The sequence below is a fragment of the Lutjanus erythropterus genome, chromosome 21 (genome assembly GCF_056507025.1).
Source record: "Lutjanus erythropterus isolate fLutEry1 chromosome 21, fLutEry1.hap2, whole genome shotgun sequence".
NCBI lineage: Eukaryota > Metazoa > Chordata > Actinopteri > Lutjaniformes > Lutjanidae > Lutjanus > Lutjanus erythropterus.
Window position 1 is genome coordinate 9,725,118 of NC_139337.1, and position 19,598 is coordinate 9,744,715.

General features: G+C 40.2%; 1 protein-coding gene across 1 annotated transcript in view; it reads left to right on the top strand.

Annotated features, from left to right (window-relative positions):
- Positions 1-395: 395 nt before the first annotated feature.
- adarb2 (adenosine deaminase RNA specific B2 (inactive)) overlaps positions 396-19,598 on the top strand; it is a 232,536-nt gene continuing 213,333 nt past the window's right edge. Inside the window, exon 1 of the mRNA XM_084747013.1 lies at positions 396-894. Coding sequence (XP_084603139.1) covers positions 792-894 — 103 coding nt within the window. The 5' untranslated portion in view covers positions 396-791. The remainder of the gene's footprint in view (positions 895-19,598) is intronic.

Consider the following 19,598-nt stretch of genomic DNA (forward strand, 5'->3'; position numbering starts at 1 on the left):
ATCTGTATTTTTGTGTCCAAAACACCACATCGCTCTGTTCTTTAGCCTCGAGGTGGTGGTGAGTTTGCAGCAGGGTGGCGTATAGAAAGTATGGGAACAGTCCGCCAGCGAAGAGAACCATAAACATAAGTCCCTCATGCGACGTGCTGAAGTGCCCTTGAGCAAGGATCCTTCCCGGTCTGACCCCTGACCCGACCTGTGGAGGGCTGGAGAGAACACACTCCCCCTGCAGTGTGGAGAAAAGTGAAGGAAAAAGTGTCCAAATGTAGGAAAGATTTAAAAAAGCAGCGGGTGAAGAAGGGGTGTGAGCTGGTGGGTGTCGCTGGTGATGTCACACCTCCCAGACAGCCACGATTGGACCCTAATTAGAAAGCTCGGCAGCAAATAGATAGGCGTCCTGCATGATTGAATCCAAAGTGGCTGATGCCAAAATTTCTGCAGAGGCGCGGAAAACTGCCGGAGAGGAGCGGAGGAGACCTATCAGCGCTGCTGCTGCTGCTGCTGCTGCTGAGAGCCGCCTGCACGCTGCGCTGCGAACAGTCTCTCTGCGAGCTGGAGGCGAGCTGGAGTTTCAGAGGTGATACAGGAGCAGCAAGACGCGCTCCCCCCTGGTTCGGAGGGATAAAAAAAAGAGAGGGAGAGCCGAAAATATAGTCCGAGTCTACGTCAAAGCCCGAGGACGCTGCGTTATCAGAGAGCAGCGGAGGCTGAAGCGAGACAAGTACAAAGGAGAGTCGAGCCGCCGAGTCCAAGTTATTCCTGTGCTGCGCTCCAAAGGCTGCGCTGAGCTGATGGCATCCGTACTTGGGAACAGCAGCCGCGCGTCGGGGGCTCAGGGCGGCCAGGTCAAATGCAAGCTGAAGAGGAGGAGGAGGAGGCGATCGAAGAGAAAAGGTACAACTTTACAACACTTCTTTATTTTTTCCTTTTTCCTCCTGCCTTCTCTTTGCAGCGTGAGCAGAGGTCGTGCGCACCTTGGCGGGGCGTCGGAGCGCACGGCGCGGCAGCCCGGCCGCTCGACCCTGCGCCGCTCCAGCCTCTGTGCAGCTCACACTCCGCGGCGGGTTTTTACTTCTCTACATCTTTAAATTCCCCAAACAACCAACACGAAGAAATGAGTCGTGTTTAAGAGGTGCCGTCGGCTTTAAATGACGCATTGTGTTTGCGTTGGAAAGTTTAGTTGCTGCTGCGTCTTTTGTCCTTATAAAGCCTCCGTTGTCTCTGACACCGACGAGGACAGAGAGAAAATAACACCAATTTGATTTAATAGAAGTTTGAACATGAGCTCACGAAGAAAAACGGATTGTTTTTTTCATATTTAACACCTGATTTTAATGCATCCGAGAAGACTCACCGTTGTCTCTGAAAGCCGTTCAACTTCTCATGAAAACATCACATATTTCTTCCATTATTTCAGTCAGGTTACTAAATCAGTTACTACTAGTGACTAAATATTCAAACTAATGGTTAAACACACACTGAAATAAAACTGCAAGATTTATTTCTTAAAGAAAGCACTTAGATGTCAGTGCTGCGTACTCTAGCATATACATACCCTGAAACTCTTATTCCTAATAAATCCTTAGAGCTTCTTTCTTTTTCTCTTGTCTCATAGAAACTCTTTTTTACCTCATTAGAGGCATGAACTTCACTGCTCTGCTGTGCTTAATTCAACAGAAAAAGTCTAAAGTTTGAGAACCAGTTCTGGGCCTTCAACAGGGAGAGAAAAAGAGGAGAAAAAAACCTTTAGTTGTTTAGTACCTTAGAATAATATTTAATTCCATGCCATCTCGTGTGGGTATTTTTGAATTAAACTACTAGAAGTGTTCCTAATACAGAAGTGTGTATCATGTCAGTGTATCAAACCTCTCAGACACACTGCAGAACAGTTAATTATATCGGTAATCAAAATGGAAAAGTGTGCTGATTTTTAGTGACATAATAACAAAGCAACATTTTCTCTTACGCTGTGCTGAAATAGATGTTGACCGGAGCTTGTGTAAACAAATCCCCTGTGTGGTTTTATGCACTGTAACCTGCAGGCATATGTACACTTTATCTGCCAACGACAGTTACAGATTTATGCCATTTATGCTTTTACTGAAAAAAAAAAAAAGCTAAAAAATGACAGCACTTTGACTGATCGCACATTTCCATCTCACTTTGAGATATTGTGGGTTTTTTTGTCAATCTCAAAAATGGTCACAATTTATCACAGAGTTTTGTTGAATTTAATCTGTGATTGCTGAGTAATTTGAATTTATTTCATATTCTGCCTCACAGTGAAAAAAAGAAGTGAAAATGACATTTACAAAAAAGATTAAGAAAGGAATTATTTGGATATGTCAGTGAAAGCTTCCGTACTTAAAAGCTTAAGAGATTCTCCCTGATTTAGTTTTCTTGATTATTTCCTGAGGTATTTTGGCTAATTAACTGTAACATACCCAAACTGAAGCATCAAACATGTATTTGCTCTGGTACAGGCCAAAAAACACTCCCAGAAATCTTTTTTTTTCATTTTCCACTTTCACATTTCCTGCTTTCTCTGTAAGAAAGCAGAGAAGATCCAAATAAATACACAACCACACATTTATTTTTGTTTATTTATATGTAGAACAGATGATAACACAACTGTTATGTTGTTTATGCTTGAAGATACCAGCGTGCCACCCCGTTGCATTGTGGAATATGGATGAACGCTCGGAGCGTGTTGACGTATCCGACTGCAAATGAATGCATAACGAGCTTTCATAAACACTTTGCACTTGTCATCAAACTACAAACAGACAACTGCAGCTCATTTCCATAACCTCTTGATTTTTAATAGCCCAAGTAATTGAGACAAGGGAGACAATACATAAAATATAGTGCTGAGGCAAATGTATTTACATAATGGAAACGACAGAATTGGTTCCACAACATTAAGCATTGCATATGAGTACCACACAAACGCGCCACACATTAGCTGACAGGCCTCTCGCAGCGTGTTTCCGAACGGCTAATTTATCAGCGCTGCTGATTCATTCTGATAACACGGGACATTAGGGGCCAGTTCAGGGACCGCTTGTAAATGAACTGTGTCTTTGGGAAGTGCTGATGGCCGCTGACTCCTCCAAAAGCTGCAGGAGGTGGGCTCACAGCTGAAACAGAGCTGTTCTGTCCTGTTTGAATGTTTGTCTCTCCATTTTTTCCCTGATAGATTCAAGGAGCTCAGAATTTAAATTTTTTCTTAAGCTGTCAAAATAAGAGCACAGTTCATGATTGATTTTTTTCCCTGCTTCAAACTTACAAAATTACGCAAAGCCGGATTGATGTTTTTTTTTTTTCATTATTTTCCTTCATCTCAAATGCCAGCTGATCATCATCTTGAGATTCTACACAATTATTTTTATAAACCTCAAGGCAAAAAGTCACAGAGGGATTATTGCGTGGCATTTGGGTCTTAATCCGTTGAAAAGGCTGCAGATTATTTGTAGATGGACTCACTAAAACCTATGTGTGTATTCAAAAGGTTATAAGCAGATTCCCCCGTCACAACTTCTTTTAATTTTTTTCCCCCCCACCAAACTCCACTTTGAAACTGTTCGTTTTTAGTGCTGCTACAGAAAATAACCGCAGATTAAGATTAAAGGTTGGAGATTTATTTGGGCTCAGAATTCCTAGAAATCACACACTTTCCTAAATTCATCAGCTGTGTTTTTACTCCCTCTGCTCGCACTTTGCTGGCCGCTGCCTCCTCGTATTGTTCAGGTTACAGTCTTCGGCATTGTGCAGACGTACACCAAGCTCCGCATTTGTTTGCCCTCCCTTAAGCGCAGTGTTTGACCAGTGTCAACGCTCCTGGAGGGATTCATGGACATGCTGCATGTCTGTCTCTTAATTAATCACAGCCTCATGATTTATGGTTATGTCCCTCAGGGGTGTCGGGGCCACAAATAAAATCCTTTTGGAGGTGTGTGACAGTCCAGTGATTCACAGGGTGAATATAGTAAAAGCACACCTGCCAATCACCACTACATGACCTTTATTCCTCCATATGTACAGCATATTCCTTCTTTTATCCACAGTGTGTTTTTTATGAACAAAAATAAGCACAGCAGAGATTTATAGAGCAACATTATTTTTTACAGCCACACTTATCACCCTGTACTCTCAGCGTACAGTATATCAGCGTATCATCAAGAGCGCCCAGGGGGAAATGTGAAAAACACAGAGTGTAACATAATTTATGTAGCAATTACTGTTTACGTTCTTGTTGCGAGAGAAGGTGGCGGCAGGCAGAGGGGTCGAGTGTGGGCTGTCGGGGACGGTGATAGAAGTTGAGGCAGAGGAAGCAGGAGGAGGAGGAGGAGGGAGGGCAAGAGGATGAGGGTCGTCACCTTCGGGAGGCTCCCCTTCTAGAGAGGCGAGGGGGCCACCGCCGGAGACGTTAGCGGGGCAGACGAGTCGATCGGCTCTTTGAGGGCTGCTCTGACTGTCAGCTGAACAGGGGGAGGGAAGAGTGAGAGGAAAGTGTGGCTGTGCGGTGTCATCAGCTCCTCTCTGAAGGCTGGTGACGGTGATGCAGACTGCGCTGAGGGCAAAGGTCAGGACGGAGAGCAGAGACCGAGCGATACAAAACCTCCATTAGGATTTGATCATTTTTAACAAATGGCTTAAGCAAACAGGTATGTTTCTATGTGATCCGTACCATTTTTAAATACTGATACTTATTGCTTTACTGCACACAAAACTTGCGGTAACTGTCACCGTCAGATGAAAACCTTGTATCTCCAAAATGTTGTGTGTTGTAATGAACAATAATACAGTTGTTTCAGTTTGGTGAATATTATAAAGTATTCTCTTTATTTAGGTTATAGAGGAGCATTAAACTTATATTTTTTAAATCATTGTTGTGGTAGCGGTGTTAGAAGTATTTGAAAACTAATATACTGTACAAAAGATGTAGTTATTTTCATTTTGTCACTTCTTTACCTCGCTACCTGTCAGGCTTAGTTGTCACAATACCAGAATTTCAAACTATGATACGATACTGGTGTAACAAAACAACAGTTGATATCTCTTTCGTTTCCATGGCAAGAAGTGAAAAAAAAGGATATTTTTTCTTTTTAAGTTAAAGGTGTAATATGCAACATTTTCTTTTAAAACGTTAGGTAGATTCATATTAAATATTCCTGCCTGAATTTCCTTATTTTTCTCATTATTTTGCTGTGCTTGGGACACTTCACCAACCCGTATCGTTGTTATTTGATGTCCTGGTATCTTTCTGGTGTGTTTATGAACAGCTCGGATGTGAAATCCTACAGATTATGCCTTTAACATCTAGCACACAAAGCTGGCACCGAGACGGTTTCTGGACATTGTCTGATTTTGCTGTGAGCCAAATTTCCAGCAGGAAAAGAGACTAAACTGAACTGATGTCTTGAATGAGCGCTGAGATAATTTTTTTTACCGCTTTGGTAGTGTTGTTACTATAGTTGACACATAATGCATCGTTTTAAACACTTGGTATTGAAAAAGAATTAAAACTTAAATAGCTGTGACAACTTTACTTTAGAGGAGCATGAAATGTAAAGCAGCTAAATCACAGTTGTGTTAACTATTAAGCTAATACACTGTACAAAATATCCAGTTACAGTATTTTCATTTTGTCAACTCTGTACCTCACTTTCTGTCAGGACAGATTGTGCTCAGCTGGAATGGAACTGGGAATATTAAGGTCAGTTTACAGGCATAATATGCAAAAGTTTGCACAAAAAATAATGTATATACTCAAAAACATAATCCCTTTCAAGCATCACTTGTATTTCTCATTCTATGTCTGTGCTTGGGATGTTTTACCAATCAAAAACGTCTGTAACTGACATCCTGGGAATGACAGTCAGCACTGAACTATCTTTATGGTGCTTTACGAACAGCTTGGATAAATCCTACTGACTCTACCTTCAAGTTTATTCACAAAACAAGTTGAAATACAAATACTGTCATGTAAGACATATTGTAGTGAAGTGAGATGCCCTGCGCTATCTGGAACTTAAAGTGTATTGTAATTTTAACATTTACAACCAACAAAGTCCCTAAGAAGCTAAAAGCTGACCCAGCTGAAACCTTAAAAATGACTTAATGGACCTGGGACATTTATTCATTAAATGTGGACTAAATAGATAAGCTGTAATAAATAAAGACATATGGAAAGTGTAAAATACCAGTACAGTTTAAATGGATTTCAGATTAGAGCAACTGGTTTAGAAATCCCCAGCCGTTTAGGATATTCAGGCTTTAAGATATTATAATACTAACTGTTTGCTTAAGCTCTTTTTGAAAACAGACACAGATAATGACATTTTATATTCATTATATTTTTATAGTGCTCTGTTATTAATCTCATTCCACACCTCTGGACCTCTGCAAACCACCCTGAGGCTCTTACATTGTAGTCTCATGTTGTCCGTCGTAGAGCAGTAGAGCAGCGCTTCTCAACCTTTTCGAGATACGACCCTCGAGAAAAATCTGTTTGGTGTTTTTGACCCCGACCCCGTCTCCCCTCTGCCTGGGACTGTTCAGGCATTACTGTACACATATCACTGGTACAGGTGATGTAAAAAGTTTCCTGGCTCTCAATCCATGCTGCTTGCCACAGTATCTTATATTATCTTATTCTCCACAAATATCTGGCAACCCCTCAGGAATGATCTCGCAACCCCCTTGGGAGTCCCGACCCCCAGGTTGAGAACCACTGTAATAGACTTCCAGGTCGGCCGCCCCCACAAATAGTTTGGACCCACAATTTAGTCTTTTTGAAGTTTCTTTTTTGACTCACAAATTAAAAATCTTTAATTGCTGAAATTAGTAGTCAACCTTGCGTGATGATCTGTGCAGCTGAGTTTGTAATTAGAAATTTAGTTACTTGAAAGTCCCTTTTTATGAGGTCTTAATGCCGTTTTATCTCCTTAAAGTTCAAAAAATGTAGTTGTAGAGTTTTTTTTAAGCAACAGCGGAATTCCAAAGAAAAAAAATGAATACAATTTTAGAAAATAGGTCCCTTTTATGTGCGGCACAATTTCTACATGGTGTCTGTTAGAGCCTGAATGATTGCATCAATAAAAAGCTACCTGTCAGTAATAAAAGCAAGTAAAAATAGTCTGCTCAGTTCCAGGTAATACTGCACTGAGATCTCATTGAAAAATACTCAGAATGGTTACACTCAAGCTACAATGGTGCAAACTGTCCAAACACTGTCTGCAGAGTCTGTAGTGGAGTGCTGCTGCTGCTCCTCGTTGTGGTGCATTCACTGTGCTGTGCTGATCAGGTGAAAATGGGAGCTGCAAAGTGGAAGATGCTGATGTTTCATTCATTCTCCAGATTTTTTTCAGTCTTAGTTAAGCCGGTGTTTTTCTGTGCTTGGTGTAAAACCAGTGTAGCAGAACTTGCAAACCTAAGGACACAAGTTTCGTTTCAACACTGGTACCTTATTTCCTGAATTTTGGTGATTTTTTTTAAATGCACCAATTTGTGCCTTTTCTGCATCAATTTAGAGTGGGAACATCAATTATTTATGTAAAGGTAAAGAGAAAATTATTCAAAATATAATGAAATGGAATGCAGTAAGGCTCTTAGGCAAGCAGTTTTTCAAAATAAAAGTCCTTTGCTACTTCCCTGTCTTTATTTGAGAAGACAAATGCATGTGTTCTAAATATTGAGGGGGCACCTGTCCCTGCCGTCCACCCTTATATCTACGTCCATGAACTGGAGAAGAGGTATACAGTGCGAGGGGTGGAGAAAAGGTTTCATGAGGTCTTGAGTCCATTTTAATCCCTTTTGGACAAACCCTCCAGGAGCCTCTGACTAGTGCAGAAGTCTGTTTCTTGAGATGTGCGGTGTTGGGTTGGTCATTTCATCTTTCATCTTTCCACTTTTTCCACTTTTTTACTTTTGATATGGGTCAAGCAGAGGCAGGAAGTATACTGATGTCATCTACTGCAGATATTTTCTCATGCATAAGGAAAATTCTTGTGAAGTACACACGTGTGTATTTATTTGTGTATTAGCATGTTTATGTATATGTGTCTGTGAATACGTACAGAGCCATTCAAAAGTTCGGACACAGCTTCTCATTCAGTGTTTTTTCTTTATTTTTTATTTTTTTACATTATAGGCTAATACTGGAAATATTAAAGCTGTAAAATACGGAATTATGTAGTGAGCAAAAAATGTGAAAACAAGGAAGATATGTTTCGTGTTTTAGATTCTTAAAAATGTTTTGTGCACTTACAATCAAGTCCAGAGGACAGTGTGCGAGAGTCTGATCCATGGTCTCCTCCAACGCACCTGTCAACCTACAAGTGTGCAAAGGTGTTTTTTTGCTCTTTGATATTTTAGATTATTCAGTGTAGCCAACTTTTGCTCTGATGGCAGCTTTATGCAGTTTGTATAATTTGAACCACCAAGAGATCACCAAGAAAAAAAAAAAGTCTGGCTGGTAAACTGACATTGACTGATACTATATGTACAGTACCTGTACCTCAGTTGTATTTTTTCCCCAATATATATGTTTAATTTAACCATGTGGTTATAGTCTATGTGCTTCTTATTATACATTCATGTTGCCTTTAATCTTAATAGTGCCCTGTCCTAAATATGGCCATATACTTTTGTAATGCGGGTTAACACTGTGTTTTTGTTGTTATTGACATTATTACTTTACACTTACATTTCTGTCTATTAAAATGAGTGACAGGGAATGATATAGGGTGGGTACGAGTGGGTGGATTGTTATGTACTCTACTTTGAAACTGGAAATCTTTTAAAAGAAATCTACGGCTATGTATAAACCTGGTCATATGCATTGTAACGGTACAGTATATTCTCTGCAGTGTCCTAGATTTACATTCACAATCCATTCATAAATAAAATCCTTGTGCAGCAGGACACAGACAGAAACAGGACTTAAATAAATGCCCATCTTGCTCGGCCTTCCAAATTGTCCATGCCATCAATTTCCTAATGTAGGTTTATTCACAGCAGGAGGGGGTATGTGTGTGTCTGTCTGTGTGTGTGTGGTGGGGGTGTTTCAGGTTATGGAACACGGTAGTTACCGGTGCTGGTTTCCATGTTGGGACAGCCCAATGTCACCCAGCCTGTGTGTGTGTGTGTGTGTGTGTGTTGGAGGGAATCAGAGATGTATTTCACAGATGTAAAGCTGGAGTTTTATCCCTGAAACACTTCTGTCACATTTGTTTGTGTTTGTGCTGATAACCGCATTAAGAGCTGCGACAAAAACACCGCTGGCATTTATGAGGTTAATGAAGGTCAGTGCCGATGGAAACGGCGCGGCGCTCCCTCTGTGTGCGCATGCATGGCTTTGTGAATTTACAGGCACTTCCTGATTAAGGGTAGTGGCGGAGGAGTCAGCGGTTTAGGACACGGCGTCCTCTAACTGACTGAGCATTTAGCGGAGGGAAAAAAGGTTATTACTACTGACTGTGGTCTCTTGAGGACGGCTGATAAAATGACCACGGAAAAGGAATAGCACAACTTTAGCACATTAGCATAATTAGTAATTATCTCGTAATAGTCCCTCTTGGCTTTTTGGAGCTCGGCAGTGAGAAATTGTACTTAAAGTTCAGGCACAGAAAACAAATTTCCATGCCAGAGTGTCTCAATAACACACACGTTGGCTGCTGAGAGTCAGGTTGTGGAGAAAATGAATCACGACTATCAAAAGCACAGATGCAGATTTAAAAAATTCAGAAGGTGACACTTAAGTTAATTAGTCTGTTGTTTGATGACTCCCACAGTTGGAGAGATAAGCGTATTACTCACATCACAAATAACTTGTTGCACTTGTTGCTATGACGACAAAACACAGGAATTTAATTGAGTTAGTCATGTGTTACGCTCCTTCAATCTGTCCACAACAGCTTTCAAAACAATGAATACTTTGCTGTTATGCTGCAATATAGCTTACCAGCGCTAATGTATGTGTTGCTGCGATGAGAGTTCTGCTCCAGAGTGAATCAGATTGCGTGTGTGTTAATTTGTTTGCGTGTGTGTGTTTTCCCTGTGTGGGTATGTGTACAGTACGAGCTGGTGAACTGTCAGTCCTCATAAACGGAGATGTAGCGCGGCGAGTCAGCAGCATTATCGCTCGCTGTCAGTGTTTGTGTGTCTGCAGTCCACTAGACAACGCAACATAAGAGAGTTGACGGCCTAAAAGAGGAGTGCAGAGCTGCCTCATAGCGACTGTCAAGAGATTTTGAGGTGGCGACGTCGGATGTGAGAAGCAAAGTCGAGCCAAAGCGGCCCTCTCGCCGCTGTTTCAATCAAAGCTCCGATATTATAGAACTTTGTGTTGCACATGATGTGTCAGGCAGTCAGTGAACGTGTCATGACAGTTTTAACATGAAAAATGTTCGGGTTTTTTATTCGGATGTACGTTCTTTCTTCATTTACAATTCACTCCTTATTTTGAAACCGGGGCTGCAGCTGACAGTTTTCATGAATTGATTAGTCATTATAATATTGTTTTTGATTAATCCATTAATAATTTACTTTATAAAATGTCAGAAATCAGAAAGTAGTTATTTTCTCAGAGCATGATATCTATAAATGTCTTGTTTTGTCTGACCAACTGTCCAAAATCCACAGAAAAATTGTTTTCCTTTTCTTTTTCTCTGGAAAAATGACTGAAGTGATTAATTGAAAAACTAGCTGGTGATTGCTCTTTCTGTCAGTCAGCACTTTCAGTTCTACTTTCAAGTCTTTTTTAGATCCATGTCTGCATGTCTGTGTTGACTGGGTTCAATCAAAAAGCCGTTTTCAAGCTATTCAATGTAATATGAATGCTGCTTAAAATAGAGAGATATGAAATTGTTTGCATTGTTTGTGCACTAACCCTGCTTAAAATCATGTTTACTTTCCTTTATAGAGAATTGATGATAGATAATTTACGTGCATTTTTACTAAATAAAGACTAAATAATAATAAAGAATAAAAAATATACTGTAGATTAAAATCTCATTTTTTTTAATCAGAAAAACATGCAGAGCTCTTTTCGACCCTGAGTGGCTTCATGCTGTAAAAAGTCCCAAAAACCTCTACTAAGAAGGAGGAAACTGCGTATGTAGCCTGAAAGTCAAAACCCAGGGCAACAAAAGTCAGATAAACGCTACTTTCTGTGACTTGAAAAGCTAATTCCTCAAAATGCATTTGGATGTGGAGAGCATGACTAGTTTTTAAAACTGTCACTAATATTTTAGTGATTAGAAATAACTAAAAGAAAAAACAAATAGAACAACTTAAATAAAAAAGGATTGAATATACATGTGTAATTAAGAAAAAACAGCAAAAATCTTTATAATTATTATTATAACCCATTATGTTCTATTAAAAAAGCAGGAATAAAATATGCACTATCAATAACTGTGCTGGGTCAATATTGGGCTGATAATACTTGCCAACCAATATATTTGTTTGGCTTTAGCTGAAACTATACAAAACTAGTATATAAAGTGAAGTGAAGTCCTGGACAAAATGTAAAAAAAAGCCTACTTTTGCATCCTGACAGCTTCAAACTAAAACATAATCATCAAGTTTAGGGTTTTTCTACATTTTTCACAAAATCAAGTCTGAGTGTAGTTGTGGACTGAAGGCAGCAGATTTTTTTTCCCCCTTTTTTCCAACAGTTTTAGCATGCTGTCCCGACCAGCTCGCACGTCTAATCTGAAGTCCTGCCAATAGCGTGGAAGCGCCCCACACATCATGGTGGCAAAACATTTCTCCAGTTTATGATCCTAATTAGCTCTAACTGTGCCATCATCCCTGAGTCATCATGCCTGGAGAGAGGCCAGATCATTTGACGGTCCGCAGTTTCACACTTTCTTCATCCCTCTCCTCCGCTCTCTCCTTTCCTCTCTCCTCTCTTTTCCTTTTCTGTCTCTCTCTCTCCCTTCCTGCGTCTCGTTTCGGCGGCGCACACACTGTTATTGTTGTCCTCCGGCTTGCTCGTGTGTATTCACAGCACGGTAGCAGCTACTGTGAAAAGGGACATATTTCATAAGCAGAAAATAGCTAAAGAAGGTGTTGGAACTTGTGCACCAAAAAAGCTTTTTGCTGTTTCACAAACTCAGTCCAAAATACAGAAAGTCAGCCGTGAAATGTGTTGAGCTGCCATCCGAGTGAGCTTCAGAATTAAAAGTCACAAACACAGCAGCGGCCTTTGACAGCATCTGATCAGTTGGCAGACTCTGCACTGTCGACTCTCGCTGACTGATGTCATGCTTCAGCCACATGGCAGCACCACCACCTCGTCCGCTGTGCTGACATAGCAAAGTTACCACTGATACCCCGCCTCATATGGAATAATGAAATTGGATGAAGCAGCTTAACCGCGCGCCGTCCCTTCTCTCGCCATCAGACTGGGTGCCTATTTGAGATAACATTAATGAAGGGGACTTTAGCCAAGAATAGACACGTCTTATTGCTGGGGGGGGGGGGGGGGGGACAGGCGATGGGGAGGGGTGGGGCGCTAACAGCATTTATTTCCATTAATAAGATGGAGCGTTTTACAAGAGGGCCTCTCCTGAGGGCTCTCTCTGGAGGTCGGAGAGTATCCTACACCTTAACAACCTCCAAACGAGTTCATTTCACCGAGCGGGCGTGTGGAGACACTGCAGCGTGCCTTTTCCCAAAGAAACTTGTCTTAACCTTGACGTGGCTCCACGCAACTCGGGCTGAAGCGGACACTCAATCACCATAATCACTGCTGTCCTTTCTTGATAGATCTTTTTAGGTCGTTAATATGAATCTGAGCAGCTTGAGAAGCTGCTACCTTCGCTCTGTCAGCACTGTAGTATGTTTTTATAATGGAGGGCCAGGTGGGCAGATAGCATGACAATACTATGAAATAAAATGAGTTCGCTAAAAAAAAGTCTTATATCTTGAAATTATAAGTAATGTTTGGAACTGTTCCTGGCAGAGTTTATCAACTGCAGCTAACTAGCTGATTAAGCAGCAGCTCCTTAGTTGAAGACACTGGAGACAGTGGACATCTTAATGTTTCCAGCTGACTCATTTTTAAACAAGAATGCTGTAAATCGTGTTAAATATGTACTAGATAACTTGATTACATTACTGTTGGTACCATTTTAAAAATGGCACATGAGAGGAGGTAGCCTTTCTGGCAGAAATCTTGCTATTTTAACCTAAACCATGATTTTGTCTAGTAAAAAGCCTCAGAAGCTAACATCTCCCAGCAGTTTAAAAACACAGGATTTTTTTTTCATTTCCTGTTCTGGACAGTTTGGACAGACATGATATTGTGTCAGTCGATGATCCATGTAGACGACATGGAAATAAAGACAGAAATGTTCTTGCAGTGTAGAGCTAATTAGTCCCACTATTATAAGAATGAAAGTATGTGATCAGACTAACATTTCGTAACTTGCTTTCTTACGTACTTGGATAAGAGCTAAATTTATTGTTTGTATTTGTTAGTGTTTTATGCATTTACAAGAGAAAAGACTTTTTATGATGAGGATTAATATGTCTGGCGTATGTGACAAAAAGTAGAACTTTAGAATGACCTAGGTGGGGTACTTTGGCGCAAACATCCCTAAATCAAATAAAGACAGTCCTAATATTACCTCTAAAAAATTAATGTGACACACTAGATGTACAAAACATAAATGTTTTTTTTTTTAACATAATCCAATGAAATGCAGTTAATGTGCTCCCTGGTCTTGGAAGTAATGCGAGGTTAGGTCAGTACTGAAAGGCTTTTTAGCTGTGAATGCTGTTTATAGTTTACAGAAACACTGTTCAATCAATCTGTTACAGTTTTGCTCTTGGGATTTTTCTGTGCATCTTTAAATATACTGAAGTATCTAACAGTAAAATTGTGTCAACTGTTGACCAGTTCTGTTTTGCTACAGCCGTGTTTCTGCTCCTCTTCAAAACTCCAACCCCCGCTTGAGACAGACAGGCACAGAAAAAAGATATTTATTCCAGCCAGTGAGGAACGATCAGAGTGACTGTTAACATGGTTATTATTTTTCTTTTGGGTGGATTATTAAAGGTTCACACCACCCTTCTAATCTGATTGAAAATTCCTTCTGATCCGACTGGATCAGGCCAGTCTCTTCCGACTGAGGTGTTTACATAAGGCACTTTTATTCTGATTGGGCTATTATTCTGATTATTTGAGGAATATTAGGGTTCATGTAAACACAGCTAGTGTTCAGAGGAAGGGTTTAGCACTTTATCTATTTGGTAATAACCCCATGATGATGCTATATATCCACAAAGGATTACAGCGTTACATGATAAGTGGTGAGCATTATGAGCAACAATGCATTATCTCTGTGCAGTAAAGAGGTCTGTGTCATGAGCTTGCTTACTATGCTTCTAAACACAATGTGGTATTTTCATCTCACTCTGTGTGAGCGGTCAAGAACAGCCTCTCATTTCTTCTTCTTCTTCAGTATATAAATATATCTGATGGCAGATGTTTCCTCGTAAATGGTAAATAAACGTTTCATCCAGCGCACATTAGATCCATGTGGCTGATGGAACTGCTTAATGGCAGATTAGTGCATTGATAATGACGAGCGCACACATGTGAACTTCCTGGCCGCTTCATTATTCTGCTCACATGCGAGCGTTAAATAACAGTTTTTCCCCCCTCTCGGCCCTACAGTAAATCCTCTCTCATCCATCGATTCTAGCATCCTTTAGGGGCTCCTTCTAGGAGAGACCGACAGGCTTATCTTGCAAATCCTTTAAAAGGTATTTAAAAAAAAAAATCTTTACCTGCATTAACTCTGTCTGATGTTGTGCGTATCACCGCAGAGTCGGTCGGCAATGGGCGAGTTGGAGTTTCATATACCTCTGGGCCGATCCGCGTGATATGTGAAGTCCTGTTTTCCAAGTTTCTTAACAGTCACACAGCATGGTGTTTATTTTTCCTCCTTGCTGCTCTGATTTTGATTTGTACAGCTTGAAGTGGTGGAGCGTAATAGATGTGTTTGCATTTGCCGAAAAACTGAGAGTTCCAATCGCTCATCCATTGCCTTTGATAGCTCAGGGTGTATTTGGCTTCGCCCTGATAAGGCCTGAGTATACATTGAGTCGGATTCAGTTGAATTGTTTGTACACACATGGTGCTTTGGCACGGGTCTGCTTGGATGGGCTTTGGCATGATGGAGAATTTCATCCCCAAACTACCCCCTCCGCCCCTCCCTACCCTCCTCCACATCGCTGACAATCCTGCAGTGGTGCTTTGGGGCCGGAGCTGTCGGTGAAGGGTGAAGGGTGCGTAGGACTCCAGGCTACCAGTGTTGCCTTGCGTGAAGGACAAAGAGAGAGCAGGACCTGGAATGCTGGCACAGATGAACCCACATAACCACCAGTCTAAAATTAGACACAAGGTATATCATGTAAGTCCCCATAAGAGGGATGCCTCCAGTAAGAACATCCCAAATTTTAGTGGAAATAGCAGCTGTACATCTGAATAGAATCGGTCGCATCAGCTGCTCAAACAGCTTTGACTGAGTTCATTTTGCACCTGTTTATTTCTCTGATTACTGATGGAAAATACGACACAGACAACTTCAGCTGTCATTTATCTATTCAGACAAGAATAGATAATGTGAACTGAGTTGTTTGAACATCAAACAGGCAATAGGCCTCTAAAAACAAGGAGATATGGAAAGTTGAGAGATGAAACAGGGTTCGTGCTTCATAACTTTTCATCACTTTTCATCAGATAAGTTGGGCAGATTTGTTGGGATCAATGTAACTGATGTTGCACAGGTATTACTTTTACCTCAGGTGGATGGATCACATTGTGGCACCTGTCACAACTTGACAGTAGTTAAAAAAAAAAAAGAAACCTGAAGCAAAACAGATTTTCAGATTTTTGTTTAATATAATTTTTTTAATCACACGACTTTACTTTCATGTGAACCTTCTTCTACTGCAAGTACAACCCGTTTAAATATTTTGCATTACTTTGCATCCCCCCCCCCCCACATCACATACAAAACCTCCACTTTGAAAAACAAATCTCTTATCAGTAAAGTGGCACTAATCTATACTTTTTTTAATTTACTTTTTTATAATAGCATCAAATGTAAATGTGACAAAAAACATAAAAAATGTGAAGGAGATTGCTTGTAGTGATTAACAGACAGAATTTTCACCTCAGTCAGCAGTCTTCCTCGGCTTTATGGGGCTTTATAGTGAGTTTGGTGCACAGCTTCTTGAGGTTCACTGTCAACAATCTCATAGCATCGTTCTTAGCTGCAGCCAACAACTGTTTTCAATAGAAAGGTCTAAAAACCCGCTGTAGAGTAGTTTCTCAGCAGCAGACTCTAACAAAGTTAGAGACTAGCTTGTGAACATGGTGGTGCTTTCTGCTAAAGTGTCATCTATTTCCTGCAGGAGGTGGTAGTGACCAAAAACAGAGCTAGAAAACACAACTCCAAATGAATGAAACTGTTGGTTCATAACTGTTGGATGCAGAAATAAGCAACTGATTGCTAATAAATTTGGCATATCAGACTTTACGTAAGAGGTGGTGATGTGTCACTGTTGTGTTCACAACTTGTTTATGCTGCCTTGTTTATTTTGGCCACTTTCTAAAGTCCGAAAACAGAGTGAAGAGGAGGTGGAGGACTTCTGCCCAATGAAGCAAAAAATAAAATCCCTCGCCCAGATTCAACAGCTTTTATTTAGATTCAGATTGGACTCAAGTTTTAACACAATCTAGATGATGCCTGACAGTGTCCAGTGTACGGCTGCAACTAACGATTATTTTCATTGTCAGTTAATTGGTCAACTATTTTCTTGATTAATGAATTTATTAACACATTTTTTAAAATGTCAAAAAATGTTGATCAATGCCTCCCAAAGCCTAAGATGACGTCCTAAATTGTCGTGTATTACTCACAACTCACAATATTCACATTTAAGAAGCTGAAGTCAGAGAATTTTGACTTTTGTACATAGAAAATTACACCAAAACGATCAATCGATCTTCGAAATAGCTGGCAATTAATTTAATGATCAATTAATCGATTAATCATTGCAGCTCTGGTCCAGTGTAAGATCAGCCCATTTCTGGTATAAATCTAAAATCCAGATTCAACTCTTTCTGTGAGATGAACAGAACAGATAGAGTTATAAGCTTTATGTAACGTCCCTAATATTTACTGTACAGTACATTTAGATCCTTTGTTTTAAAAAACTGTGCATGTTTTTGTCATGAAAGGTTGAAAGGAAAACAAATTAAGTCACATTTCTGACAACAGTAATGCCATGTTAAAGAGGAAGATGCATATTTTCATAAACAATATAACTTTTAAATACAGTTTGATAGTGTACTATAAGGGTTTTGTTTTTGAATGTCTGTAACACTGAGTGAAACATCTCATTAAATTCAAATTAGGATGAATGCTTTTCAAAGTACACACAATATCCTGAATGTCCAGAAACAATAATTGAAATAAATCTAATCATGTCTTGTACTGTTTGCAGCACACCAGACTTCTCTCAATAAACCAGCCGCTCTGCTCTGAGCTGAACTCCAACTGGTGCCGCAGTAAACTCAGTGTGGCCCGGTGGTTTGCAGCGGAAGGGGAGAGTGGCAACTGGGTTTAATGATAATAGCCCTGACGATAGCAATGATAATCCTCCTGCTATTCCTGCTGACTGCAGAGAGCCCGCGCTTTGTTCTCCGCTCCCCCTATTAGCGTGATGGAGGTTCATTTTAATTTGAAAGGACCATCAGTTGGATAAGGAGAGAAGTGCTCGCCCGCGTACGTGCACAGACTTGTGTGGAAGAGAAATCGAGCATGGAGAGAAAAATGTGCGCATGAACGGCTGCAGGCACATGCATGTATACACACACACACACACACACGCCGTCTGGTCTGTGCGCTCAGACAAAGACACAACAATAGAGAAGTGGCCACAGGTCAGTGTGGTGACCTCTCTGGGCTGCAGGTGCTATTATCTTCTTGGCACCTGTTCCAGGAGACTTTCTTCTGACTGTCAGCCACAGCCGAGGCTTAAAACACCAAGATGGCAGACAAAGAAGGCTTCCAATAACACAGGCAGCCACTGGACACGGAGACAGGGAGCCTTGTTGATTACATTTATTCAACTTGAGATGTTAAACCAGATTGAATAGATCATGAAATTATTATGTGAGATTGTCTACTGAGAATTCCACATTTACAAGGAGAGGTCGCGTTCTTTTGAGCCTAATTTTGACCCAAAATAAATAGACAGTTTTAGTTAGTGTCCCGCCAAACCTAAAAGAGTAGTGTTCAAGATTTCAAGGTGGTAGAAGGTGAAGAAGAAGAAGGCCGCACCTCTTCTTCAAAAACACATCGACTTTTGGGGCACCCTGGGAGTCATTTGGTAGAACAGGCACCCCATGTTCTGAGACTGAGAACACGGTCCTATCATATAATAACATTGTTTTAAAAAAAATCATTTTAACATACCACAGTTGTCACAATATCAGAACATAGAATGTATAAAACCTCTGTTCCCATGATGGCAGATTTAAATATACTGTAACTGACCACACAATCAAATGTTTAACTGACGTTATGACTAGTTTGATCTAGAGCTGCACCGATTTGTTGATTATTAATCGTCTATTAAATTAAATACCAACTATTTTGATGATCAATTAATCACTTTGAGTCTTAAGTCCAAATTCTTTGATTTCAGCATCTCAAGGTTTCTTTACTCGTCTATGACATTAAACTGAATATCTGTGAGGACAAACAAGACATTTGAGGGCCTTGAGAAACACTGATCAACATTCTTCAAAATTTTCTGACATTTTATGGACCAAAAAACTAATCAATTAATCAAGAAAATAATTAACATATTAATCAATTATGAAAAAAATCATTAGCTGCAGCCATAGTTTCATCATGTTGAGAAAATTCCACGGCAGTGATTCAACGTGAGCTCCCTCTCTCTGCAGCTACTGCGAGTCTGCATCACACGTTTCTCATCGATGTAGAAAACATCTGGAAAAAAGACACCTGTCACTGTAAAAACTGTGCTCTGTTTGATCGGAGTCATACGCTTTATTGTTTCCATCTTTAAGTGCTTAAAAAGAAATCTGTGTGTGTGTGCAATCTGTGAATATTCTTTTTTCTCGCTTGAGAGAAAAAAGTAGTGGAGTGCCGTTCTGGCAGCTCTGCACCGCAAAAAGAAAAACAGCCCTCAGCACAGATAGTATGATATTTTATTCTTCTATTAACAATTAACAACCTGCACACAGTGCTGGTACAAATAGAATCAGTAAACACTGTCTTGTTTTGCTGCAAGCCAAATTTCAGGCAGGACAGTAAAGACTGAACTGAACTATACACTAACTAGCCAACTAGCTTTGGTAGTTTTAATGGTATCAAATGTTACTATTGTATTGTTTCTAAACATGTAGAATTGAAAAACTATCAATTCAAACAATAGCATACCTCCTAGATTTTTAAAATGTTTTTACATGCTTTTCTATCATACATCAAATACTTTCTTTGATAGCGTGCCTACTAGATAACATCCCTATTTTAGAC